At 52.7% G+C, this 27,951-nt stretch overlaps 1 protein-coding gene across 3 annotated transcripts; it reads right to left on the reverse strand.

The window, feature by feature from the left end:
* Positions 1 to 162: 162 nt before the first annotated feature.
* Positions 163 to 27,361, reverse strand: LOC122366152 (protein phosphatase 1 regulatory subunit 3C-like). 3 transcript variants are annotated; one of them, XM_043338028.1, is made up of 5 exons: positions 27,075 to 27,361; positions 22,960 to 22,962; positions 4,646 to 4,963; positions 4,428 to 4,472; positions 163 to 1,789 (listed from the first exon to the last, which is right to left on the reverse strand). In XM_043338028.1, exons 3-5 carry the CDS (start codon positions 4,952 to 4,954, stop codon positions 1,130 to 1,132), a joined length of 1,014 nt encoding a protein of 337 aa, XP_043193963.1. In that variant the 5' UTR covers positions 4,955 to 4,963; positions 22,960 to 22,962; positions 27,075 to 27,361; the 3' UTR covers positions 163 to 1,129. The 3 variants fall into 3 exon arrangements, with proteins under 3 accessions (XP_043193963.1, XP_043193962.1, XP_043193964.1); XM_043338027.1 differs by lacking the exons at positions 22,960 to 22,962; positions 27,075 to 27,361 and adding an exon at positions 16,764 to 17,055; XM_043338029.1 differs by lacking the exons at positions 4,428 to 4,472; positions 22,960 to 22,962; positions 27,075 to 27,361 and adding an exon at positions 16,764 to 17,069.
* Positions 27,362 to 27,951: the final 590 nt, after the last annotated feature.

The raw sequence follows: 27,951 nt of genomic DNA on the forward strand, positions 1-27,951 counted from the left end.
AGACCGCGGGTGTGAACTAAGCACAAGAATCCCATCACGCGACTGTATCCGTAGTAAGTAGACTATCGTTTGATGAATATTTTGCGACTGAGTTGAGTACCTAACGCAACGCTACGCCTATCGGACATTGCTAGGTGCTTCGCCCATGTAAAAAACACTGGCCATATGAACAGTATATGTATTCTGCAATGGCATGCAGCACTCGACATCCGAGACCGGGTTAATTATATTTAAATATTACACTAGATGAGTATAAATAGCATGTTAGTCCACGATTCGCTCGCGAAAAGACGGTGGGCTCGTCAAGAAGACGCGTTGCTCACTGAAAGAAGCACGACAATCGTGTCACAGGTCCGTGACACACACCTGTAAAATGCAGTAAAAAGCAAGGCACTGGTAAATCCCGCAAAACGACATGCCCTGTCTTCATACGGGCGGAAGCTGTCTGCACCGATAGCTCGACTGATAACATCTGACGGATCTCATACAGCCCTCTTGCGCGTTTCGGTGACATTTTGGTCATGTCACACTCTGTCGAATGTTTGCCAAAAACGGCATATAATATTGGCGCATAGATCACGACCACTATGAAGCATAGCGGACAGATATGTCCAATGACAACAGAACTAGACACCATGTTCTGCAGCATCACGTCAATACGGGCTGATATTGAGCGCAGCTGCTGCAAAACCATAGGCCAGCGGGGTCTGTACGCGTTCGTCGCAGAACGCCAGTTTTGTACAGTCCGTCACAGAACGATTTATGCTGACGCGTTAGTCATGCGAGAGTAACAGATGACCTGTCAGCACGCCCGGTCCGGACGGTGACCTGTCTATGAGCCAGTCTGTGCGGTTTTAAATGGCCGAAAAAATGTCGGCCGGTTGGTAAGATTGCATCCTCCAGTGGGAGAAGATACTCACACGAGTGAGTAGTCCCGGGCGGTCCGTTTGGCCTGTAACATTACGCGAGGTCATATTTAGCGACGGCAAGCACAGTTCAGTGGGAGAACCACTCATGAGGAACGGTATTGGCTGATCGATCTCTCCGCGATTCATCGCCCACCCAGCGACCCTGTCTAGAGGGCGGCGGGACAGTCGGCCACACCGGGCACCGGAGCGCCGCCAACCGGTCACCAGTAGGGCACCTCGGCCGTCACACTGCCCCAGCTCGAGAAGTAGGCCCAGCTACTCTCCACTTTGGCACGGAACACGTCCCGGGGCGGCGGCCGCGGCGCCGGTGCCTCCGGCTCCCACCGGGGCGGCGGACTCCCCGGCGGCTGGTCGGGGAGGCTTTCACGGAGCGCCACGTAGTTCCCGCCGCCGTTATTGTCCCAGAACTCGCCGGCCGCGCACTGGAAGCACACGCAGAACTCGATCCGCTCGGCGCCGGAGCCCACCTCGGGCGTCTCCACTTCGAACGAGAAGCGGTCGTAGGAGGGTGCCGGGCCCACGGCGCCGTGTACCGGCGCGATGTAGATGGCGCTCCAGTCGCGGCTGCTGCGCCAACCGTCGTTCGTCGCTCGCACAAACACCCGCTTCTCGAAGCCGAGGTTTTTGACGCGTATGATGCCGGTGATGGTGCGCCGGCCGGCGCCGCAGACGGCCGTCTCCAGCGCCACCGAGTCGCGGTCCAGCCGCTGGCAGAAGCGCGAGAACTCGGCCACCGGCTGGCCGCCGGCGAGGCTCCAGCGCGGCCGCTGCGGCGGCTGGGGCAGCTGCGGCAGCCGCGGCGGCGTCAGCTCCAGACTCCAGCCGAGCGGCAGACCGTCCGTGTCGGCTACCACCCGCGTCTGTCGGCACCGGCAGGGACGGTCACACTCGGCTCGGGACGGGGGCAGCACCGGGGGGGGGGGGGCACGGCCCGCGGGGGACGGGGGCAGCACCGATACAGAACGTCTCATGGTCACGGTCCGTGGACGACGGACAGCAGTATCGATGGGGAACGTGCCTCCGGTCACAAGGTTGACAATTCTAGTGCACACCGGTCGGCGTCATGTCATAAACGCGTGAAACGTGAGGCGTGCTTCTGATTTAAATTGAAGCTCGTATGCGAATACGATGACATCCCATCTATACAGTTTGTAAACAGGAAGTGAAGGTGGTGTCTGTCCTTGGGAAGACGCTAAGGGGGCAGTTAATTTGTCCGTTAGTTCATGAAGCAGAATGTCTCCACTCTCCATAGTCCATGCGCTGCACCAAGACACCGATGATCAAGCAAACTGCATTGCATCGTCGATGATTTTACATAGGTAATCTGGATCTGACGTCTGGCAGGGTGTAACACAGTGCAAAATAGTTCACAGCCCAAATAGTGAAAGCATCATGAATCCCATAGCAGGTGGGGAGCAATGCAAGGTTTCATCAGCTTTCCGGTTGGAGGGAGGGAGGTTCCTACTGTGTCTGCAGTGAGGCCGACCTGGGTGAACTGTTGGCAGTCGGGTCAGTCGCACTGACTACTGGGCCTCTATCTCGGGGAGCGGCCGACTGGCCTGTTGGAAGCGGATGGATAGGCCGCGGAAGGGAGGCTGGCTCACTGTGGGGCCTGCGTGGGTGAGCCGATTGGCAGAGGGCACCGGAGGTCGCCGCCGTGGCGCTGACCGCGGCAGCAGGCCCCGTCGCCAAGGTCAGGGTCGGCCAACGGCGGCGTCTGGGCTAAATTCCGTACGAGATAGCAACAGAAACGTGCCAAAGTATACCTCGGCATGGAAAAACAGTTCAAAACAGCTGGTTCCAGGAACCAACAGAAGCAGGGGCCTCAAATATTCGTCAGCACCCGAAGGAAAACAAACAAGCATGCTCCCAGCAGACGTGCATCAAACATCTTCGGCATTCGAAGTGATTATAATATAAATAATGTCATGCTGCCAACCGGGTCCAATAAGATAAGAAGCATTCCCATGTACTGTTTTTGTTGTTGTTGTTGTTAATTTGGCAATGAATTCACAGTCTGGTAAAGTACATAGTAACTTTCGATGATTCATCAATCCCTGAAATAAAGTCTACAAGAAAATCAAATTAATGCAAGGCTGATGTGTACGACGCCTGTAGATATATTTTGTGAGCCATGAAGCGAAAGTGGGCCAGAGGAAGTTCGTCTCGGTTATCAACAAGCATCTATTTTCGGGCATCCGGTCCTCAGGGACGACCCATTCCCCTATCAACTGCAGACATCACCCCTGCACGTGGCTGCTGACGGCTAGGTCCCGATCAACACGATACGAGCACAACACCGAAGGCATGTGCTGAGACCGCCCGAGCGCCGGACGGTGCCAGGCGCAGCCGTGCAGCCCTGCCGAGATTGTTTAATAAACTAATCGGTCCAACTTGCTCTCGAAGCTTGAACGTCCCCGTGACGTTGATTGAACCTCGGCTCATAACAACTCGAGAGTACTCTCAAAAGGACTCGAGAATACCTACTTATATCTGTATGCCGGTCACCTTAAAAACGCTGCAATCTTTTTACAATTGTTAACTCCAAATGAGACAGCTGACGTAGGCGAGAGTAGCCAGGTCAGCAACGCTGTCATACGAGTACTTCGTCTAGCCACCCGGAAACCGGTATAGCCACCGGGAAAAAAGATGCCTGCGCCTGGGGAATCTGGGAGGCACCGATAGACGGATCACCTCCCCTCAGCGCCCACATCTGATCGGCTCCTGCAGCTTCTCGAGTCCATGGCTCTACTGCGCCGCGTCCGTCGGTAATTGCAGCCCCGAGGCTCGGTGGTGCTCGACCTCTAGCGAAGGCCAGGGCCTCTGCGGCCGGGCAGACCGGCAATTTGGACGGAGCGTCACAGAGCTCGGCACCGGCGCCGCAGCCGTCCAATCGACCGAGCCGGCGGCGAGCTCAGCCTCCGGGCCACGAAAACGCTCCACCAGTGGTGTATAATCGACACCAATAGCTCTATTATGTGATCGGCCCAGTCTACTTTTGAAACGAAATTGACAACTCAAAATGCCAGTGAAGTCCCACCTCCTGTGTAGTGTGTACGATCATTTCTTCACCTCGCATTTATTCACATAAACTTTATAACAACGCTTCTTTTAACTGGGCCCGTTTTCTATCGCGTGTTCGGTGTCGAACTGTCAAAAAACGAACATTAATTAATTTTTATTCAGCATCCTGCATAATAACATCATAGAATCGCTTACTTAATTATTTCACACTTCACAATATGAATGGCTAAACCTACTTTTTGCTTTTTGTTTCACGCTACCGTTTGATAAATCACGAACGGTGAAAGTCGGCAATCGCTCAGGATGTACCTACGAATGCAGATGATATGAATTCATCTCACTGCCATGCTCGACAAACAGCATTATTGTGCAATGCAAAGCGCAGCCCAACCAAGTTATGTATGAAGCGGAGGTTTTCGATTAAATAATGATTAATGCATGGAGCGGCCCAGGGAGTCACAGAGGCTCACGTACCGGGGAATTCTCGTTCACGAATTCTTCGTCGGCGCGCTCGATGACCTAAAAGGAACGCAAGACGTGAACGTAGGAAAAAAACTACACGTTATCTGTAAATAATTACTCGCGCACATAACCTTCTAAGGACGAAACGTCAAACGAGCTCTTTTAGCTATCTGAAGCCGGCGCCCGTCTCCCACACTATCTCCGTCTCCTTTAGGACCCCAGCCGCTCACCTGAACCAGCGCCAGACCCTTGTCGTCGGCGAACGCCACCCGTTTCTTGCAGCGCCGCCGCTCGCGGTGCTGGGAGGCCAGGATGGGGCGCGGCGCGGCGCGCGTCAGCCGTGCCATTTGGTCCGTCAGCGCGTCCACGGCGGCAGCGGCAGCGGCGGCGGCGGCGGCCGAGGGCGCGCAGGCGGGCGGCGGCCGCCACGGCGCGCACTGCAGCTCCGAGAGGAACTCGGCGCCCAGCAGCGGTGACGAGGAGAGCGCCGGCGGCGGGCCCAGCACGTCCATGTCAGCCGGCACCACCAGCGCGCTCATGGGGGGAACCTGCGGGGACAGCGCCAGGGTGTCAGCCGGCCGGCAGGTCCGGGTCAACCCGCCACTGACAGCCTCAAACAATCGTGTGAATCCTTTGGAATGCTGTTTTCGACGCTTTGCATACTAGAGGTCTCCTATCCCCTCCTATTCCATTTAAATACCCTGCCCTATGCTGACCATTCGATAGCCGTCATCAGTATTCAGTCCTGCAGGTCGGGCGGAACCCCGCCGGAGCCCCGGGCTGCTATGGTAAACACTAAACAGGGCGGCGGGCCGGCCGGTCGCCGGCCAATACACGGCTGGCACCACGGCCAAGGTGCCTTTGCCACGTGCAGCCGGCTCAAACTGGACACTGACACTGTGCCAGGCCTGTCCGGCCGGCGCCACGTGGACCGATAGTTGTGCAACAGACAGGACCAGCGTCCCCGTCGGCAGCGACAGCCAAAACGGTCAACCGAGCTGAAACACCGCCGTAAGCGTGGACGTCGTTCAAGTGTCCAAAATAAATAACCGACCCGGCATCGACTGATCAGCGTGAGCTGATCCTGGGCTTCCCGTTGTAAGCGATCGTTTTCGGAGGGTGGAGGGGATGTAAACACTATAGGGCATACGCCTGTTGGTGGAGCAGATTCTCCGTAAAAAGGTTCCTAGGAAAACCAGTTCCCGCTTACGGTTTCTGTGCTATAGCTACGCATGACCCTCCAGCACCCCGACAACCGACCCGTTGATCATGACCGTGCGTACACATGATATCAGTCAAGCACCCTGATGCCACGGGTTATGATGTTATTGCAAGTGACTTTGGTAAAGTGACCAGTCGCCACCTACCGTAAGAGGGAAATTCTCTTTCAGATCGCTCGATTCCCGGACTTCCCACGCCAAGAGGGCAACAGCCTGGGACAGTCGCCCTCCATGGCGGTGCCCAGCCACCAACAATCGCCCACCTACCCGGGCGGGCAGCACGGCAGTGTCGCCTCCCCTCGAGCGACCTTGGCCGGGATCGGCGTCACCGGAACGGCCGGCGCGCGGCGGCAAGGTCAAGTTCACGAGCGGGTTCCGGTCGGTCGGCGGCGGCGGCCGGTGCGGTCACCCACCGCTCCCACCGGCGGCTCGCGCACGTCGGAGGGAGGAGAGGCGGAAGAGTGATCAGGCAGACGCCAACGCGGAAATGTCCGATGCCGGAAGACATCGGCGAATGTGTGAAAAATGCGTAGAAGCAGGGCCATTGGGCTTTAGGCTAGTGGTGCCATTGAAGCTGTTTTTTTTGCGGATGTCCTGAACAATTGATGAGTTGAGTTTTGAGGAAGTTGGATGAAGGCATGGAGGTCACAGGAACAAATCGCGAATAAATACTTGCAGTATACTGGGTGGTTGTACATTTGAAAGAAAAAAAATTCGCGACTTATGAAAATTTCAGCTTTGATAAGCTCACCTCGCGCCAAACGTCAATGGTCATGGAAGGGATAAATAGAAGCAAAGCACAAAGAAGAAGGGTCACTTTGTCACTTATGCCTTCTGTCTTCTGAGCTTAAGCAAGTGCTTAGGACTGTTTCATTTCAACTGATAACAAGCAATAAAAATACCTATAAACAAATGTTTCGAACGTTTCATTGACCAGCCACTCAAACTAAACGATTAACTAACGCAGCTATAAATGGAATTTCCTGTTAATAGACTCCTCTGACATTCCTTTTTCTAGCGCGGTAAGATTGGACGGTAGGTATATACTCGTAATATCAACCATCTTATGTAAGCGCTCGGAGCAGAGCAACGAGCTGTCATGCTGCAAATGCTGCACATGATCGCAGCACGTGATCGGGGCGGCGCAGCACGTGAACATGAGTGACCACTGGAGATCGCGACCCGCTCCAGCGCAGTGGCGCACATCACTCACCCCCATGGACCCAGACGGGGTTGAAATGATCGCGGGAGGAGTCACCAAAATAAATAATCGGACGCTCAATTTAGTCCATATCCTGCCATAGCTGTAGGTATCTATAAATGTTTATCGGGTACTTAGAAAGGTCATCTCCCCTGTAGGTATCTATAAACGTTTAAAATCGGGTACTTAAAAAGGTCATGACTTCTACAGCTGATATCCATTAACGTTTAAAATCGGGTAGGTACTTAGAAAGGTTATGGCCGCTATAGGTATCTATAAACGTTTAAAATCGATTACTTAGAGAGGCCATGACCCCTATCTTCTCAGAGCTGCCGGTGTGCAATAAGCGTTTAATATTTTTCGAAACATTTCGAAAGACGCTCATTAAAAGTTAAGTTGCAAAGCAAGGACATAGGTAAACAGCCTTTTATGACGTTTACCTACATTTCCTAAAACAAATATTCCTAGGACAATAGAACAGCAGAGAGATATAAAAGAGATAAATACCATTAGCAAACCAACTCGAACAGCATCGGATCGTTAGTATTAAAGGTAGTGTGCCAGCTTTCCTGGACCGTATGGAGTTAATGGCCCAGATAAGGAGAACCGGATTTTTAGAACTTAGCCATGCCTTCAAAACTCATGGAAACGTCTTAAATTCTTCAAATTGTGAGTACCCCAGTGCGAAATTCGCCCCGACGGGTTGTCGGTCGTCAGGGGCGTAGGCAGGGGGGGGGGGCCACTGGGCCATGGCCCCCCCCCCCTTGGGCGCCGAAGGCGCCCTTTGCGATTGGAGGGCGCCGAAGGCGCCCTCCAATCGCAAATGCAATTGTGATATAATCGAATCGAAAAACAATCGCGACTGGAGGGCGCCCTCCAATCGCGAATGTGTTTACAGGGAAAATACGGATGGAGGGCGCCCTCGGAGGACGCCCATTCCAAATACGCCCTCCAAATACGGTTGGAGGGCTCCCTCGGGCGCCCTCCAACCACATTTGTAGGCTGTAGCTCTCTAAGCGTAACGGTGGTCGCCTATGTAAGCCGCTGTCCTGTAAATAAGCGCCCTCTCACCCGAAAGCGCCCTCCTGTAGGTCGCCACCCTGCTACACATTGCCGCCCTTCTGCTGATCGGCGTCCTCATAATTATTGGCGCTCTTCTACCTATTGCGCCCTCATGTGAAATTTTGAAGGCCGCCTTTCTTCCTTTTGGCACCCTCTTGTTCAGTGCCGCCCTCCTACCTATTGGTTCCCTAGTCCTTCCTGTTGAATGCTAATCGGGGCCCTTCTCCTATTGGCGCCCTCGTGTTGATCGCCGCCCTCCTAACCACTGGCACCCTCCTGTTGATCACCGCCCTCCTATCTACTGGCACCTTCCTGTTGACCAGCGCCCTCCGCACAGACGCCCTCCTGTTCGTGTCATCCTCTTGAGCAAAGGCGCCCTCCTGACCATTGCCACCCCCATTTTAATCGTCACCCTTCCGCTCATTGGCGACTTGCAGTTGATGACCGCCCTCCCACCTATTGGCGACCTCTTGTTGATCGCCACCCTCCTATTGGTGCTCTCCTGTTCCTCGCCACCCTCTTACCTGGTGGCGCCCTCCTGTTGATTGTTGATCGGGGCCCTCCTACCTATTGGTGCCCTCCTGTTGATCGCTGCCCTTCTATCCATTGGCGCCCTCCTGCTGCTCGCCAACTTCCTACCTATCGGTGCCCTACTGTCGAAACTCGGGATGTTGATCGGGGCTCTTCTACCTATTAGCGCCCTCCTGTGGATCGCAGCCCTTCTACCTATTGGCAACATCCGTTGATCGCTGCCCTCCTATCATTTATTTACTCCTTTGGCATGTTCTTCAACTTAGTCGTTCTATTGCACATAGTTGATGTCTTGCCTGTGAAAACTGCCACAAATGAACGTGCATTCAGCACAATGAATGAAGTACCTATACCTACCAAAACTATCTACGCTCTACGATGCATAAAACACGTCTTTGGTCTTAACGGATTGATCCTACTTTACGTGCATCATGGCATCTACCGGGTGTCCCAAAAGTAAGGTCATGATTTAAAACTTAAATATCTCGTGAAGTAAGAGTCCGAATCACTTCCAATTTTAACACGTGCAAGGTACATCCATAAAATTATTTTCTTGCATGCTTAAACCATTTTTGATCATAACTACACCGAGCAGTAGGCATAAAACTGAGAAGGTCGAAATTCAACTCTTAGAGAGGGTCCGTCATTAAAACAAAGGGTAAATACCGCCCAGTTTTCGGCCCTAAGCAGACCCTATCAGCTCGCCCTATCTCTGAACTCATGCATAGTTTCGCCTCAACCGGTAAAACGTCAGAAAAAAGGTATAATGTACGCACAGGGCATGTATACTTAGCCACCTGTGCTTCGAGGTCCTGAGGACGACAGCGGGAATCGGGTGACAAGAGAGGTGGCCGAGAGTCCTCCCAGTGGTTCTTCCGCTCGTCGCAACGCAGCTGTGCCGACACCATCAGCCAGCAGTGGTTTCAGCAGGATGGAGACTATGCTTGCACCGTCCTGAAGATCATGCATTGTCTCCGAGAGTGGATGTGAGATCCCGTAACTTTCAGTCAGGGCAACGCCATTGAATGGCCTCCGCGGTCACCTGACGTTACACCTTCATATTTTTATTCTCTGGATACACAACAGAAAGATTGTCTTTTAGGACAACCCAACGAGCCGGGAAGAACTAAAGGATGATCTCTTCGAGCAAACATAGGCGGCATCTCACCAGAGAATCGCTCCAGAATAGTGGAGGAAGTCAAACGTAGTCAATTCATGCACGCGGCCCGAAATGGTAGCCATGTAGAAAAGCAGCAAATGTGGGGCTACGAGCCAATGTATTGACTCATATGTACGTCAGAATAAAATTTTATAAAATGCTCTCTCATATGATGTCCTATTTACATCTATCCATCGCGTATTTTTGGCAGTGTGGCCAAAACAAATGATGACCTTACTTTTGGGACACCCGGTATATGTATTACGATTAAGTATTGTCAACAGGTTCGGCCGCAACAGCAGGCATCTGAAGTTTCGGTGATTGAAACTGGTTGTGTGGGTACACTGTATGCACCTGTGAGAAGGCTATGAAGGCTGGTCTGAGGTAATTTGGATGATGTTTACGCATCTCGCGCTCCGGTATCAATCCGATACGGTGATCTGGTGCGTAGATATGCCACCGCCAATAAACTTTTATACATCGACACCCATGAGCCAAGCTTTCTATACAGTTTGTGTGGCAGCGGCCCGACCAAACCTTAGGTATTTTTATACCTTCAAATTTGGTAAAAGAGCGAGAGGAGCTTTGAACAGTGATCGTATAAAAGGCGTGCCTAAAAAGCGGAGGAAAAGGTTGTTTTCAAAAATTTCGCGCGCCTTCGGCGCAGCATTTCAAGACCACTTGACCTTTTGTGACCTGGAGTATAAAGAATACACACGATGCAAAATCAATGCAGCACGACCTATACGAGGTTACGCAAAAAAAAACTGGTGGCATGGTAAAAAACGCCTCCCAACCCCCCCCCCCCCCCGTTGAGTGATTTTTTATCTCGCGACCGTATGGCGCCCTCCTTGGGTGAGGTGGCGCCCTCCAAACCCTTGGCCCCCCCCTTCGCGATTTTCTAAATACGCCGCTGTCGGTCGTACCCCAACCACATTTCACACCACTATGAACAATAAATGCACACACTGAAATCGCTATTACCGATATGCTCATCCAATCAAGTTTCGATAAACCCGTTCATCATCATCTCCTGCGGTTTCGAACACGCCTGTTAGGTGGTGCGGTAGACCGCGCCCAAAGCCAGGGCCCCGGTAACGTGAGGTAGCCGAGTCGGGGCAGCGTGCGCTGACCCAAGCCGGGGCCGCGCGTCCTCCCGGTGTCATGTGATAGCCCGGGGCTGCCCGCGGGGATGCGGTAGACCGCGCCCAAAGCTGCGGCCCCGGCTTGGGTCAGCGCACGCTGCCCCGACTCGGCTACCTCACGTTACCGGGGCCCTGGCTTTGGGCGCGGCTTCTGCTCATACTTTGTGGTGCGGTGGTGGTGCGTCGGGCCGCGCGCTCTGACTTCGGCCAAGAAAAATGCGTCAGCTGATCATTGTCATTTCTGCCACTTGCGTGTGGTGAAATGGGGCCATAACTTAAGAGACGGCTTTTTCATATCAATTATTTTACATAAAATCATATTTCAAACCATAAATAATGTTCGACAGCCAAATAAAAGAAACAATACCAATACAGGCTTACAGTTTAAGGCTCGATATTGTGTTGTCTACGATTAGACAGCTGATAACTCATTCCCGTACGTCGTAACTCTATAATGACCTTTGCTTATTGTCACATGTGCGCCGCATTCGCGATTGTTGCCGACGCCTGTTTGCAGGTCAGTCCACTACAGTTGTTATACATATCGAAAAACCGATAAACTTTTAGGCGAAAAAGGCACTATTCCAGGCCCATTTTTGATTTTTTTGGCGATATTAGGTAAAAACAGAAGCTTCTTATCCTAGGAAAAATAAAATGGGAAATCTTTCAAAGGTGGCACACTACCTTTAATGGTAGCATATTGACGTCAGACTTCCGTATATAGAAGGAAAAAAGAGTGGAAGCACGGCATGTTCCGGGCGTCCTGGAAAGACTGGTGATTTCTGCCGTCTGCATTTCCGCTCCCGGTACTTACCCTTCGCCGGACCAGGTTTGGGCTGTTGACCATGGCGAGGGCTGCAGCTGCACCTCCGCGCGAGCGATACGCCCTTTAGTGTAATCGCACGTGCAGCGGGCGGATACTCAGATGCGGCCCATTGTTTGTTGGCCGGAGAACGAGCCAAGCGCCGATTCAGTCACGAAGCAGGCAGATGGCTGCAAGTGTGTACGCAGCAGCCTCTATACCCTGATGTGCGCCTGAGGGAGCCTGGCAGCACTGGGAATGTTCCGGCACGGCAGGCCGGATGTATGTGTTCCGACTTCACGGCACGGGTCTGTGACAACGTCCCGAGTCACACGAGTCCTGACTACCCGCCGACTCCGTCCGTGACGCCCGTCCATGCACGACTGCCGGCGGAGAGACGGCACGGTCGGACCTTCACGCCGGCGCCACACCTCCGGCGCACAAGGCCGCCATCGGAGCGCGCCTGTCGTCACCGGCACCCGGCGGCGTCCGCGAGCCTTGGACGGAAGGAGCGGCGCCGACCGCCGGCCACGGTCACCGGAGCAGCCCTCTGATCGCCCGTGTCCGCTCCACCGGCGACGCAGTGGCGGCTACATGTGGCGGCCGCCCCCGCCCCATGCCTCCCTCCCCCCCCCCCCCCGGGCGTCCGTCCGCCGCCAGCAGACGTGTCCGGTTACCGATAGGAGCCCGACACTGCCGGACATGACACCCGGCTGGCTCCCCGCCGATGCCCCGAGGAGCGGACGGTCGTGTTTCATAACAGACAGGCCGGGGGAGTCAGTGTGGTGTCTACCCAGCCGGACGAATACAATCGATCAGTAGCATGAGACAATGAGACATCTTCAAATCTGTTCAAGATGTCAATTAGGTGAAAATGGCGCAGGGCAAACGTCATATACAGCGTATGTATATAGGACCTGGCGATGAGGCGATTCGTTCAGCATTTTTTTATGACATTAGCTCAAGCGCCAATATTTTCCCTCTGTAGAAGACATTCATACAAACATCCCATCAAATAATTCTACCAAAGATGAGCTGGAACAAAAAATTGAAAGATAAGAAAAGCGCACAATCTTCTAGGACACATTCCGAATGTTTTTGGACAGGTGAACATTCCGTTCCGCCGTTTATCCAAGTCACCACTGAGCGCGACGACCTTGTCTGGAGTCACAGTTGGACAGAGTTTGGCACCGTCTTGCCCGAGTCAGACTGCCTTGCAGCCACCGGCCGTCAGCTGTCCCCGTCCGACTGACTGACGCACTTCTCAGATGGGCGTCAGCCCAGAGCGAGATGGCCCTGGGGTAGGGGTCAATGGGGCCGGTGTCAGCAGGAGGCACCGCAGAGGACCGCTGAGGGTCGGCTCGCAGCCGCCCGGTTACAGCCCGTTATGGATGTGAAAGTAACGTAAAATGTGACCGCAGGGTCTCTGAAATGAATTCGGCAACGCTCAGACGCTATTTCAGCGCGCAGACACGATTGTGCAACTGGGTGCCTTGGGTGATGAGGGTAAACGAGGGAAGGGAGAGCACCGACAGACAGAAAACCGCACATGGGACTACCTGCCATGGTGTGTTCCCAAAATGTGCAGCGGACAATTGCCGCTGTGTTGTTCTGGGAGTGGGGTTCAAGTGCCAGGCGCCAGCTGCAACGGGCACATCAGGTGCATATAAATGCGCACCATTAAAGGGCTTAAAATAAAAAAGAAATGATAAAAAACTTGCACGTAAGTAAAAGCTGCAAGTGAAATAAACGTTAAAACCTTTGCGTAGACGGCTTTGCTATAACAATAAACTCTTTGTAAGAAGGAAATGCTACAAATAAAAACCGTGACCATAGCAAGGAATGGCTCCAACCATGAGCCCGACCGGTCAAAATCGGCATGCTAAAGGGATCAATAATTTTGAACCATCTACGTCATTGACGCATCAATAATTGATATGCTTTAATCTCAGGCACCACAGCTTACATTCTATACTTGTGCTGATAACCCATCGACGATCTGCTTGTCATAAATCAACGATCAACGGTATCGTGTCATGATAGATATATGCTTATAGTAACAGAAAAAGTCACCGAGGCCATGGTCCAGCCCAAGTCTCCACCAATGCTCATCGGATGGGGCGTTCCACGACAAATCGACAAATAAAAAATTAAATTTGCACCCTCATATTTTAGTCTTCGTTGAAAACTGGTGTAACGGGTTGTGATGGGCGGGGAAGCCAGCTGTGGCAAGGATTTTTTTCTTCGAACAACGGTTTCCGAGATATAGCCTCGGGCAATTCCTGGAGTTCGCGCTGCAGCCCTATGTTTGGCGACCTATAACTCAGAAACTATTGGTTTTTTACGATAAAAACTTTATATGGTTCAACTCACAATCAACCAACAAACATTTTGGCTATCTCGGATTTTCAATTTTTGAAAATTTTGATCACGTGACCTTTTGTCCTATTTTTCGAAGAGTGACCTTGATATTTTCCCCACTGAAAGTTACAATTTTGTCTGATGACGATTAAAACCTTATCGATTGTCATGCATATGCGATAACAAAAAAGTGGTTATCGCCCTGCGTTGACCTCAGGTCAGGTCATTTTTATGACCTGTCCATTATTACGAGCGGGAGCGACAGCGAGATCCCGAGAATAAAGCAAGATAGCGACAAGCGGTAAACGGTAAAGAGTACACACGGATAAGGTCTATAATTTTTACTGAGGTCATTTTCAGGTCAGGTCAAAGATGACGTCACATGAGCTAAAAGGAAGTCAAAATAGCGGCACTATACATATATGTGAACTTTTCCACGAATAACTTTCAAGGTATCCCAGCTAGGAAGAAACTAATAGCACTATCGTGATCCTCTCGTCGATCCGCATCGAAACATATGTATGTTGACCTCGAAAGGTCGAAAGGTCAAAAGTTGACCTTAGATCACGTGACCTAAGGCCAACTTTTGACCTTTCGACCTTTCGAGGTCAACATACATATGTTTCGATGCGGATCGACGAGAGGATCACGATGGTGCTATTAGTTTGTTCCTAGCTGGGATACCTTGAAAGTTATTCGAGAAAAACTTCATATATATGTATAGTGCCGCTATTTTGACTTCCTTTTAGCTCCTGTGACGTCATCTTTGACCTGACCTGAAAATGACCTCAGTAAAAATTATAGACCTTATCCGTGTGTACCCTTTACCGTTTACCGCTTGTCGCTATCTTGCTTTATTCTCGAGATCTCGCTGTCGCTCCCGCTCGTAATAATGGACAGGTCATAAAAATGACCTGACCTGAGGTCAACGCAGGGCGATAACCACTTTTTTATTATCGCATATGAATGACAATTGATAAGGCTTTAATCGTCATCAGACACAATTGCAACTTTCAGTGGGGAAAATATCAAGGTCACTCTTCGAAAAATAGGACAAAAGGTCACGTGATCAAAATTTTCAAAAATTGAAAATCCGAGATGGCCAAAATGTTTGTTGGTTGATTGTGAGTTGAACCATATGAAGTTTTTATCGTAAAAACCAATAGTTTCTGAGTTATAGGCCGCCAAACATAGGGCTGCAGCGCGAACTCCAAGAATTGCCCGAGGCTATATCTCGGAAACCGTTGTTCGAAGAAAAAAATCCTTGCCACAGCTGGCTTCCCCGCCCATCACAACCCATTAGACCAATTTTAAGCAAAAAATAAAATATGAGGGTGCAGGGCACTTGTCGATTTGTCGTGGAACGCCCCGGATCAAGGATCTTTCACACGCACACGTTACGCAAGTGCGGACCGCTGCTCAGTGTTCACTGCGCATAAGTCATGAGTGCGTAAGACATAATTGGGGTTTAGTACATACGTACTAAAATAGCACGTGCGAACGACAGTTGTTGCGACAGCCCTCAAAATAAGATCCAACTGATTTGTGCGGGTCACTCCTCCAGCCGTTCTCTAGCGCCAAGCCAGCTCTGAGCACGATCGCCGATATGTGCCCTCTGGCCGGTCGGCTCGGGACTGCCCCCTCTGCCGGTGACCCCACGCACAGCCGACACTCCCGTCCCGGCCGTGGGGATACACCGAGGGGCCCTGCTCACCGCTCAGTGCTCAGTAGCATGGTCCCCACCACAGCTGTGTTCGGCCTCCCTTGCTGACCATGGACAGAGGCTCCCGATCCCCTAGACGTTATACTATAACGCTCTCAACATGTACTGACAGGGACTCGATGATGGGTCTTTGTTTTCCTATTTGTGCAGCAGACGTGCATGAATAATTCATGTCCCGGCGTCCATCGACATTCCACGGAGCATGTAGCCGGTACCCGCGGACCCGATATGGTAGCAGTTCAGTCGGTACCGAGAGCTGGGTACCGGCACGCCAAACCACCACGTCCGCAGCCGCCGGCGGCCGCAGGCCTAGAAATCGGCCGCTCGGGCCTGACCCGCTCGGCTCGACGCGGCGGTCCCGGTCGCAGCGGTCACACCACAGCTAGCCGGGTCACGGTGAGCGACTGCACACCGCGTCCCCGTCCCGCGGCGCAGCGCCGTGCCGCTTAGAAGCGGCACGGCGCTGCCGGTCGTTGAAGCCGGTCGTTGAACAACGACCGGCTTCTCTGTCTGTCTGCGATCACTATTGTCACTCAAGATAAGCACGGTGAAAGCCTACCGATGCTGCCGTTCGGTTGTTGGACGTTGTTCGGAGGTTGTGACTTACACGTACGCTATTTTGATTTCAATTAGGATCTGTGATGTCAGCCGTGGTCTGTCGCACTCGTCTGTGCGGGGGGGAGGTCAGAAGGAAGAACATCATATTTCAGGGGGAGGGAAGGGGCAGATAGGAATATTGGGGAGAGAGGAGAAGGGAGGGGAGAGACAGAAGAGGAAGGAAGGAGAAGAACGGGAAAGGGAGAGGAAGGGAACAGGGTTGGGAACGGGAGACGGAGGCGAAGAGAAGAGGGAGGGAAAGGGGAGAGGGGAAATGACAGGGATGGAGGGATGGAGAGGGAGGAGAGGGGGAGGGAGAGATGTCTGCGAATTTACTGATCAGGTTCAAAACGAGAATCTCGCGTCAAGTGTGGGCATCGTTTTGTCTTAAGTTTTAAGTAGCTTGAACGACAACATGTGGTAACCCAGTGTCTTTGCAAGCTCCATTGCACAAATTGCAGTTGATCTCCACATCAACATGGTATAATTGGTATACTGATGAACAGAGTATGCAGCGGCAGAGTGAACTCAAACTGTGCCCACTTACCGCGGCCGTGACGCTCACAGACTGCTCCAAACGCTCTCCGTCGCCCAGTCGCTCACAGACTGGTCCAAACGCTCTCTGTCGCCCAGTAGCCAAAGCCCCTGGCTCGAGACACGTGCATCGTTCACTGGGGACCGGCCCTGACTGCCGACCCTGGCTCCACCACACACAGCCCCTCACTGCGGAGATTCCACTGCCGCTCTGCCACCACCCGCCGCGTGCCTGCCGTCCCCCCTCCTCCCAGCGGACGCCGGCGACCCGCGCCGCCACGGAGGTAAACAGCAGCGGCCGACGGCCAGCCGAGCCAGGCGAGCCAGCCGGCCGCTCAGCTGATCAGCGCGGCCGGTCACGTGACGACGTGGACAAAAAGAGCCGGCCAATCGGAGAGAGTTGCCTGATCGTGACGGGGGCGCAGGCCGCAGGGGGCCGCACAGAGCCGAGCCACGACCGCGTACAAATTGTTTATTATTGTGGTGAAGGCGCTATTTGGTGATTGCAGCAATGCGGTAGTTCTGTTGAACTATGAAAACCGAGTTGAACGACCACAGCTGGCTCAGTAAAGAACGCTCGTGCCACTTGAGCTTTCCGATACTGGCCACTGCACTGGGTAGTATTGCATTGCGCTGGAGCTCTGGTCAGCGATACCGTTTAACAATACGGTTCATGTGTGTTGATGAAATTTGAAAGCTGACCTGACCCGACCCGACCTGGCATAAATGCTTAAAGGCATCATCTGTAATCAAAACTAACACGATATTTGTGATCAGCACCCCGAAAACCCTATCGAAGCCACACTTTATGACGTTTTAACAGGTCCCGATTTTCCAGACTTTTGGGTCATTGACCTGACCTGGAAGGTCAACCGATGACCTAGGACCTTAAAATTGGGTATCATCATTCATCGGCTTCCTCTCGTGACGGGCAACACGCTCGTTTTTTTCCGCGAAGCTCTAGCTCGACCAGGGACCAAACGCGAGGGGGGTCGTTGCACCAACCAACCCCTCCCCCCCTTGTGCCGTCGAAGGACGCAAAATGGCCTGTGCCGGCGAGGGTGAAGGTCAGATCACCAGATCACGTGTGACCTTACTCGACCTTACTAGTGACCTTACTTCGTTAGGTTCCCATGCTCGCTGTAGCTACACCGACCGAGGGATTGGTTTGAAACTTTCAGCGATTGATAAGAGTAACAGTGTATATAAATTGTATATCTCGGAATTTTGATATATGTGACCTAAGGTCAGGTCAATTTTACAACCTCTCCATTCATTAGGTATAAGTCAACGGGAGAAAATTAAAGTGCGCCGATCTTTTGGACGCCGTCGTTCGCAACACTCTCAAACATCGGTTTATAGTTAAACACGACACATTGAATTGGAAAATTGAACCCGTGCCGGGTGCCCCCTGTGTTCCCCTGAGGTCATCTCAGGTCATGAAAGCTTCCCAGCAGTTTATTTTTTACTAGGTATAACTTTTGATAGAGGCGTGCTAGAGCGACGGAAACGCCTCAGATGTGTTCAGCTCGACGATACGAATCGACTCATATACCTAATACCTATGCAGCACGACCTTTCAGGTCATGAACTTGACCTGACATCAAATTGTGAAATGACCTTTTTAGGTCAAATTATAGTTCATTCGACGCATATCGACGAGAGGTACACGATACTGGCAAAATGAACAATGTCGTGACTCTCTTGAGTGAAAAGTTAGTACAGGATTCCAAGAACGACTGTTTTTAGAGTTTTTGCCCTCTGGAGGCTAAACCGTTGATCTGAGGTCAAATATGGGTCCTAGGACCCATTCCAGAAAGAGCATTAAAAGGGCTATCGAAAACGATTTTCTGCGGCGCTGTAGCTCTATTGGTTCCCGAGTTTTGCGCCGGTGCTTCGAAAACTGTTGAAAGACAAAATTTGACCTTTGCTTTGACCTGACCTAAAAATGACTGAAGTGTTTGATGTTTCCGTCATTATTTTTTACGCTCTTTCGATTGCCGCTTACCGCGTGTCGCTATGTGGCCCAGACTCCAGAGTACCTACTGGCCAGGAAACGAGTACCGGAAAGACGGCCAGTTGACGTGACCGTCAGTCACGTCACGACGTCACTAAGGCCACGTACGTGGCCGAGTTACACGGGGGGGGGGGCGTGAGAACAGTTACCCCCCCCCCCCTAGAACACCACGGAAAACTCAGACCACCAGCGCGTTACAATTTCATGAGCCGTTCCGACGAAAATATGATGCCCTTCGGCCTTTGAAGGCTTGAGAGGTCAGTCCAATTTTTCTCCTCTTGGGACCATCTATTGGATCGAGACGAAACCCACAATTATTCTACAGTGCCGTATACAATATCACAAAAGGCAGTTTCCGATAGCTGCGCCTGCATTGCCCCAGGTGGCCTTGGTGACCTTGAGAGGTCAACTATACTATGCCTAGGTATCTTATGTTTTCGCCTAAGTACGTATATCCCATTATTCGCAGGCATTCCATGAATCAGCAACTGACAAGTCTATCGGGACGAACAAGCCTCTATTCGATTTCCTGTATCATGCAATGCCATCATTTTTTTTTCAAATATGGTGACCTCAAGGAACCTTTATGACCTCGAGAGGTCAACATAACGGCGTTTCCTTACGCCATGAAAAAGCATACGGCGAATCGAATGGTAGCGTTTTCGTCTCGATCGCTTCGGCAATCAGCGACTGCTTATGCTCAGAGCATCACGGTGACGGTGATGTGCTGGCTACAGTAGACGAGAGCAAGGTCGTATAAGAGGGCGAGAGCGTTAACCCGCCCCGGGCCGGTGCTCCGAGATTCCGCGGCGGGCCGGGGGGGGGGGGTCTAAACACCCCCCCCCCTTTCTAACTCGGCTCCTGGGCCACGTAGCGACACGCGGTAAGCGGCAATTGAAAGAACGTCCAAAATAAGGACGAAAACACTCTTCGGTCATTTTTTTGGTCAGGTCAAATGTCAGGTGTAGTGTCCACCGCCGTCTCCGGATTCCGATGTATTCTCACAAACTCGCGGTGCAAAACACTAAGGCACTGTCGTGCTGTGCGGCCGGGCGGAGCCTCTCGACTGCTGGCTCTGACTGGAGCCGAGCAGGGTGCGGCCGCCTCACACTCGTATTACCGGGGGCCCGATGCCGAGCCTCGGACACCCGATGCACTAGGTACTCGATACACTACACATTCCCCCCTCTCGCAAAAAAAGGAACAGCATCACTGCGACACGTAGTAGTCCGGTCGTCTACAGACACGGTCGCTTCGCCTGGGACGCTGCACGCTCACATCGGCGGCGTCCGGCGACGGCTCGCAAGCTGTCTCGGTCGACGGGCGAGAAGCAGCGGCGAGCGAGGTCAGCGGGCCAGCGGCGTCGGCCTCGGAAGTCGTGGCGGTCGACGTGGTCTCGCCGGGCCCAGCGGGGGGAGATGCGGAGGGAGACGCCGGCGCGTATGGGAGACGGGCCAGATGGGCGGCGTTCCAGGTCCGGCCGTCAGCCAGACGGTACGTTGCGGGACCGACGCGCCCAGTGACTCGCACCGGAGACGTGAACCGACAGGACGTCTTCGAGCGGTGTCCCTGCCGTCTCACGCAGACGTAGTCGCCCTCAGTGATGCGCGGCGTCGTCACGCCACGGCGGCGGTCGTAGGACCTCTTGTTGGACTGCTGTCGGCGTCGAACTCGAGACGCCACACTGTCGGCTCCTGGTGTTGACGGCTGAATGACAGGCAGGTTCAGCCTCATCTGTCGTCCATGCAGGAGCTCTGACGGTGACTTCCCAGTTGTCGTGTGTGGGGTGGCTCGATACACCGCCAGGCTCTTGCGTACCTCGTCAATGAACGCTGCTGGTGGACAGTCTGTGATCCACGACTTGAACGTTTTGTTGAAGCGCTCTACGGCGGAGTTGCCTCTAGGCCAGTAGACGGACGATTTGGTGTGCTTCACCCCTCGGGCGGCCAGATACGCAGTGAACTCCCTGCTCGTGAACTGGGGCCCATTGTCCGTCACGATCTCGTCGGGATAGCCCTCTTTGGCCCACACAGTTGACAAGAACTTGATGACGTCTTCAGTCTCAGTCGATGACGTCAGGCAGACTTCCGCCCATTTGCTTCTGTAGTCAATCAGAGTGATGGCGTAACGGGCAGTCGCTGGTGCTCCGTTGATTGGACCAACGATATCCATTCCCAGTTTCGACCAGGCGCGGTCCGGCAGGTCGACTGGCTGCATGGGCGCAGGGCGTGCGCGCTGGGAGAGGACTGCGTCGCTGTGCTGGCAGCGCTCGCAACTTCGGCACAGCTCCTCCACCTCACGGTTGATGCCGGGCCACCACGCCAGATTCCGCAGCGCCTGTTTCATGCGGACGATTCCGTCGTGCGCGCTGTGCGCCAGCTCCAGGTATCTGCGGCGGAGCTGAACGGGCACAACAACTTGTTGGGCTCCTCTCAGGATGACGTCGTCGTTGCGCACCCACAACTCGTGTCTCATCTTGAAGTACGGCTGGACTTCAACCGGGCAGGCCTTGGCGCTGCTCGGCCAGCCGCGCTTGATCTGATGACGCAGCTGCTGCAGCTCAGGATCAGCAGCTGACGCGGTGCGGACGTCTTGCTCGGTCAGCACGCTCTCTTCATCTGTCAGAAGAGCGATCACCTCTTCTTCAGCGGAGCTGTCTTCATGCAGGTCCGCTTCTTCGGCAGGAACTGGCATCCTGGAGAGGGCGTCTGCTGCAGGAGTTAGGTTCCGGCCAGGCACGTACTGGACTGTGTACGCATACGGCAGCAGGCGTGCCTGCCAGCGCGCGATCCTCGCGCCCGCTCTCCCCGAGAAGCTGGGCGAGAGCAGTGTCTGCAGCGCCGAATGATCTGTGCGGAGAGTGAACGGACGTCCCCACAGATACAGTTTCCAGTGTTCCACGGCGAGAACAGCGCTCAGTGCTTCCAGCTCAGACACTGAGTAGCGCTGCTCGGTAGGGGTGAACGCCCGAGACCAGAACGCTACGGCGTTTTCTTCTCCATCGGAGCTCAGCTGCGTGAGTACAGCTCCAGCGCCCTTGCCGCTGCCGTCGGACGTGACGAATGTAGGCAGGCTCTGGTCGAACGGCTTCAGTGTCGGGCTTGCAGCTATCTTCAGCTTGACCTCGTTGAAAGCTCGGTTCGCTGTGTCGTCCCAGACGAACTTGGTGCCCTTCTTCAGCAGCCGGTACAGTGGATGGACGGTCTCGGCGTACCCAGGGACGAACCTGAGAAACCATCCACACATCCCCAGGAACGACTTCAGCTCCTTGGCGTTCTCCGGCGGTGGTGCGTCAGTCACGGCCTTGATCTGTGACTGCAGTGGTGTGACTCCCGACGCAGACAGCGTGAAGCCACAGAAGTCGACAGCTGCTTTGCTGAACACAGACTTCTCTCTGTTGACTGTCAAGTTGGCCTCCTTCAGTCGGGCCATGACGCGCCGAAGACGGTCGTCGTGTTCTTCCTGTGACACTCCCACGACCGCGACGTCGTCCATGTAGTGAACACATCCCGGGATGCCGTCCAGCAGGTTGTCCAGCAATCTCTGGAACGCAGATCCTGCCGAGACCAGACCAAACGGAACCCTCGTGAACCGTCGTAGGCCTCGGTGAGTCAGGAACGTGGTGAGCTGACGGGAAGCAGGCTCCAGCTCCAGCTGATGGTATGCGCTCTGCAGGTCGATAACTGTGAAGATGTTGCCCTTCAGCTGGTCTTGGAGCTCCTCCCCTGTCGTCAGTGAGCATATCTCGCCAGGGTCGGGCTGAGACGGTGGCGGTTCCGGGACTTCTGCGCTCCCAGTGACCGCCAGCTGATCGATTGCCCCACTCGCGGGGTGCAGGTTTACGTCCAACTGCTTCAGCAGGTCCAGTCCCATGACGGCTTCTTCACCGTCGGAATCTATGATGAAGAACTCTGTGTTGGCTCGCCGTCCACGGTAGGTCACCAGCGCTGGCAGCGTGCCAAGCACTTGAAGCTGGTGTCGACCAAAACCGAACAGACGAGCAGACGTTCTATTGAGACGACTGCCTTTGAAGAGACGTCTGGCGATGCCGAGTCCTAAAGCGGACACCGTGGCACCCGTGTCAACTTGCAGATTCACGGTCTGCGTGATACCTGGTACCTCCATCTGTACTTCGCACATCATCTTATCGGTATTTGGTACGGCGCAGCAGAGAACAGTCAGCTCGTGACACCTTCTGTCGTCGTTCCGTTCACCAGACCAGCAGACCACGGCAAAGTGACCCGTCCGCCCACACTGCCTGCACCTGGCACCGGTAGCGGGACACCGACCGCGCTCATTGTGCTGGCGCCGGCCGCAGCTGGGGCACGTGTCCGGTTGCAGCTGGGCAGGTCCGGGGCGACGGTCGGCTTGCAACTGGGCAGGGGCGGGGCGGCGGTCGTCTTGCCGCCGGGCGGGTCGCCAGGGCCGGCGCCCGCGGCGCTGACGAGCGTCAGATATCTGATGCAGTGACTGCGCTCCGTCGGCGGCGGGCCGCGCCGGCCCGGCCATGGCGGTCGCCTCGCGTCGGGATCGCTCGAATGCCTCGGCGATCTCCAGAACGCGGTCCAGGGTCAGGCCCTTATCCTGCAGAAAACGCTCGCGGAGAATCGGATGCACTGTTGCTTCCACGACTTGGTCACGTATCATTGCGTCTGTCATTTGTCCAAACGAGCAGTTTACTGCCAGGCGGCGCAGCGCCGCCACGTAGTCGGCCGTCGGCTCGTGCGACTCTTGCCGTCGCTGCCGGAAGAAGAACCGCTCCGCGATCACGTTGACCTGAGGTTCATAAAACTCGGCGAGCTGCCGCTCAGCCGCATGGAACTCGTCTTCGTCTTCTCTCCTCGGCTGGACCGGTAGGGTACGGTACACCCGTTGCGCCTCGGCGCCGACACAGTGCAGAAGGAGAGCCGTCTTCCTCTCCGTGCTGTAGGCCTCACCTCCCAGGGCAGTCAGGTAGTTGTGGAAACTGAAAATCCAGTCACTCCAGGGCAGTGCTGGTTTTCCTGGTCTCGCCAGGAACGGAGTTGGCGGCGACACCCCCTCGACGTTCATCGTCGGTAGTATTCAGGATCTCATCCTCGTCGCCAGATGTAGTGTCCACCGCCGTCTCCGGATTCCGATGTATTCTCACAAACTCGCGGTGCAAAACACTAAGGCACTGTCGTGCTGTGCGGCCGGGCGGAGCCTCTCGACTGCTGGCTCTGACTGGAGCCGAGCAGGGTGCGGCCGCCTCACACTCGTATTACCGGGGGCCCGATGCCGAGCCTCGGACACCCGATGCACTAGGTACTCGATACACTACATCAGGTCGCCAGAGGTCACCATTCACCAAAGGTAAAATGTTGACTATTTCAACATTTTGGAAACTGCCGACGGCTATCTCGGGAACCGATAGAGCTACAGTGCCGCGGAAAAGCGCATTCGATAGCCCTTTTACAGACCTTTCTGAGTATTGTTCTCAGATTTGACCTCAGGTCAACGGATAACCGTTGACCTGAAGTCAAATCTGAGTGAACCGTTGCAGAGGTCAAAAACTCCAAAAATAGCCGTTTTTACGAAAAAGTTTTTTTTCGTCAATAACTTTTGACTCAAAAGAGTCACGACATTACTTTTGCCAGCATCGTGTTCCTCTCGTCGAGACGCGTCGAATGAACTAAAATTTGACCTTGAAAGGTCAACTTGAAAATTTGACCTCAGGTCAAGGTCATGACCTGACCGGAAAAGGTCATGTTGCATATCAGTCGATCCGCAACGTCGAGCCGAACACATCTAAGGCGTTTTCAGCGCTCTAGCACGCCTCTATCAGAAGTTATTAGCGAAAAAATGTTATATTCTGTTCGTGACCTGAGATGACCTTGCGGGACATAACGACGGGTTACAGTTGCCATTTTCCGGTTCAGTGTGTTAATTTTACCAACATCTCGATGTTTGAGTGTTTAGAATAGCGTTCGTGCAAAACAGACGCTTTTCAATTTTCTCCAATTGCATTATAATGGAGATTGGAGAGGCCGCAAAATTGACCTGACTAGGTCACCGATATCAAAATTCCGAGATATACATTTTATAGATACCGTAAAGTGGGGCTATTTGAGACAGTGGGGCTATTTGAGACAGCAAGGCAATGGAATAGTAAAATCGCTGTAAAATGAAAACCGTTTGATGTTTTTTCGTCATTTTTGCTTAGGCTGATGTGGAATTGAACAATGAATGCTCTGAATAACCTTTTTGAAAATTTCGAAAAGTTCTGAAAGAAATTTGCAATAAAATACGAAATACAGAAAAACGCACAATTTAAGTTGCTCGAAAAGGACCCCTACCTGCAACTTAAAAAAGGTGAAGTTTTAACAGCTTCGCCACTGTATCTATCGATACTATCTTTTTGCTTATAGGTTAAGCACATTTTTCATGAAAATATTATATATTGTTAACGGTACTGCCGATTGCGTAACCCATTGTCTCAGAATCCCGATGATGCCCACCTGGTCAAACCTCAACGGATATGCCAAATAGCTGATGATAACGGTGATGCGATGCACCCGAGAAGACTTGCCGCCATCTACCTGAAGTGCATCGACCGTTCGACATGAGCAGCACCGGTGAATCGGTCGTGGTCATAAACGTGCAGTGGGTTCATGGTAGGTAATTTAAGCAGCAAGCAATATTTACATGTTCGTAGTGTAACATAATAACCCTTTAGCTGGTGACCAAACTAATTATTCTGATGAATATGTGCTTAAAATGTGCTTCATCAGTCACTGACTCATTCGACAATCAACATATGTCTACCTTGGTTGACCAAAAAACACCATCGAATGTTACTTAACACATGAACGTACTGTTAGGTGAGCCTATCCAAGTACTCGATGTGGTAGGGTAACCGGCCAATTGTTGCGGCATGCAGCGATCGAGGAAAATCGGCATAAAATCAAAACCGTTTAACATTTTTCTGTTATTTCTTCCCATGGAGATGTACAATGGAACAAACAATCATGCAGACCATTCACTCAAATGTTTTGGGAAACCTTTTGCCTTGTTTGATTCATTACAGTGTGCTTCATAAGGTAGCGAGACTGTCTCAAATAGCCCCACCGACTTTCGGTATATCTGTTTTCACGTCACCGGGGCTATATACAAAAACTTACTTTCAAAATTTTACTGTCGATGACTTTAAAATGGTCCTTAATGATCATCCCGTCAGTTTGAAAGCTATGGGTCACACCATATTATGATAGCCTTAGCATATAGTGATGCAATTTTATACCCTACCGAAATGAAGTGTCCTACGAAAAAGGGAAAGATTGAATATAAAAGTCATATAACAGTCTTTGAAAAAACAATTTATGCCAAAATGATCAAAATTCAATTTCCAAATGCATGGCGTTTAAAAAATTATCTCTAGCGTGACCGATTTTCTTTAATTTCCTTGCAACTAAAACTGTCTCAAATAGCCCCACCCTATGGGGCTATTTGAGACAGGCTTTAACATAAAAAATAACCTCAGTCATTGTTACTAGCTGAACCAAAATACACCTATATGAAAGAGCTCACAGAGAACTACATTTTTGCAATTTACATGCTATAAGAAATATGAGCCGTCTTAAAGGGAGAGGCAAAAAACTGTAAAATCCGTTTCAAATAGCCCCACTTTACGGTAATGTTGTTCTTATCAATCGCTGAAAGTTTCAAGGCAATCGATCAGTCGGTGTAGCTATGACGAGCATTCTTATTTTTTTCTGAGGTGAGGTCACTTGGCGTGACCTGGTGACCTGACCTAAGGCGACCTGGGTCTGAAATTTTCACAACATGTGCGGAAAAGATGCACGAACACTAACAGGTGTGCCAAAAACGGCGGCGCGGAGCGCCGCCGTTTTTGAGATATCTGCGAAAAACCGCAGGGGGGTGTTCATATATCTACGAAAAACCGCAGGGGGCCGATACCCAACCCCCCCCCCCCCCGGCCCGGCGCCGGGGGGACCGAGGTCACCGAGGTCACCTGACGACAATCAGTTGATGACCGGCTAACTAACGCGCCCCGGCAGGCCCAGCAGGAACCAGAACGAGGAATGAATGAGGTGACCTCATATCCAGAGTCTAAGACGTGCCCGCTAGAGGACTGACGTGGGATCCAGTGGCGGATCCAGGGGGGGGGGGGCAAAATGGGCATTTGCCCCCCCCCCCAAACGGCATGATTTTAACATTACGCCTATGGACGATGCATGGAAAGAATCGATAAATTGTTATGGTTTGCCCCCCCCCCCAAAAAAAAAACTCTGAGCTGGATCCGCCCCTGGTGGGATCGGGACTGACCTGAGCTCCAAAGTTGAAGCCACTTCCCTCGTAACAGTTGAGGAGACGACGTGGCGTTCGTCGATCCTTTCATTCCTGGCCGTCGATCACTGACGACCTTTCATTGATTCTCACCGACGGGCAGCAACGACTCGATAGATGGCCTTGGCAGCGACACTCGCGACACTCACAAAACCATCACCACCCAGCTCAAAACGTGAACTTTGACGTCGCTTCCTTCGCTGGATTCTGGTAGGTATATGTTGGCAAATGGCACCAACCACTGCGAAATGCCACCATTTCACTTCAACTTCTTTCACTCGCATATCACGGTACCAAAACAAAAACAAAACACACGCACACACGCAATGGCCACGCGGCAATGGCTACCGGAAACTGCCGGACCGGAAACTTGCTGGAAAGGCCGGAAGCTGCGTGCGCACGTTTTGTTTTTCCCGCCGATTTTCTCGATAGGGGACAGTAAACAATAGAGTTGAGCATTGAGTAACATTTATTCAAGTGCAAAGAGGTAATGAAAACCGAAAATTCTAATGGTCACATAATTAAAGCGAACGGAGGTTTACATCACAATCCAACATCTCGAATGCTGCTGGACGGAAAATAAGCGGGCGTGTTGCATAGCCGGCGGAACGGGGGGAGGCACCGGGACACCGAGCCTCCCCCTTTATTTTGGCATTTTAACATTAGCCTATGGGCGTTGCATGGAAAGAATGGGACCAAAAGTCGGCAGTGCCCCCCCCCCCTTTAATTGAAGGTGTTCCGCCGCTAGTGGCGTGTTGAATCGTCGATCGAGCGACAGACGGGACAGACGGACGGCGACAGACGGACGGACGGACTCGATTCAGAATCGAGTACCTAAATTTTCCGGTTTTCTTGT

Source organism: Amphibalanus amphitrite, unplaced genomic scaffold (assembly GCF_019059575.1).
Source record: "Amphibalanus amphitrite isolate SeventyFive unplaced genomic scaffold, NRLGWU_Aamphi_draft 000788F_arrow, whole genome shotgun sequence".
NCBI classification, from domain to species: domain Eukaryota; kingdom Metazoa; phylum Arthropoda; class Thecostraca; order Balanomorpha; family Balanidae; genus Amphibalanus; species Amphibalanus amphitrite.

What these genes read in the sequence shown, in the direction of transcription:
- LOC122366152 (XM_043338028.1), bottom strand. Translation starts at nt 4,954, where the DNA reads ATGAGCGCGCTGGTGGTGCCGGCTGACATGGACGTGCTGGGCCCGCCG. An exon ending in AGGGTCTGGCGCTGGTTCAG is followed by an intron (nt 4,473 to 4,645) that starts GTGAGCGGCTGG and finishes CGTTCCTTTTAG; the next exon opens with GTCATCGAGCGCGCCGACGA. An exon ending in TCGTGAACGAGAATTCCCCG is followed by an intron (nt 1,790 to 4,427) that starts GTACGTGAGCCT and finishes CGGTGCCGACAG; the next exon opens with ACGCGGGTGGTAGCCGACAC.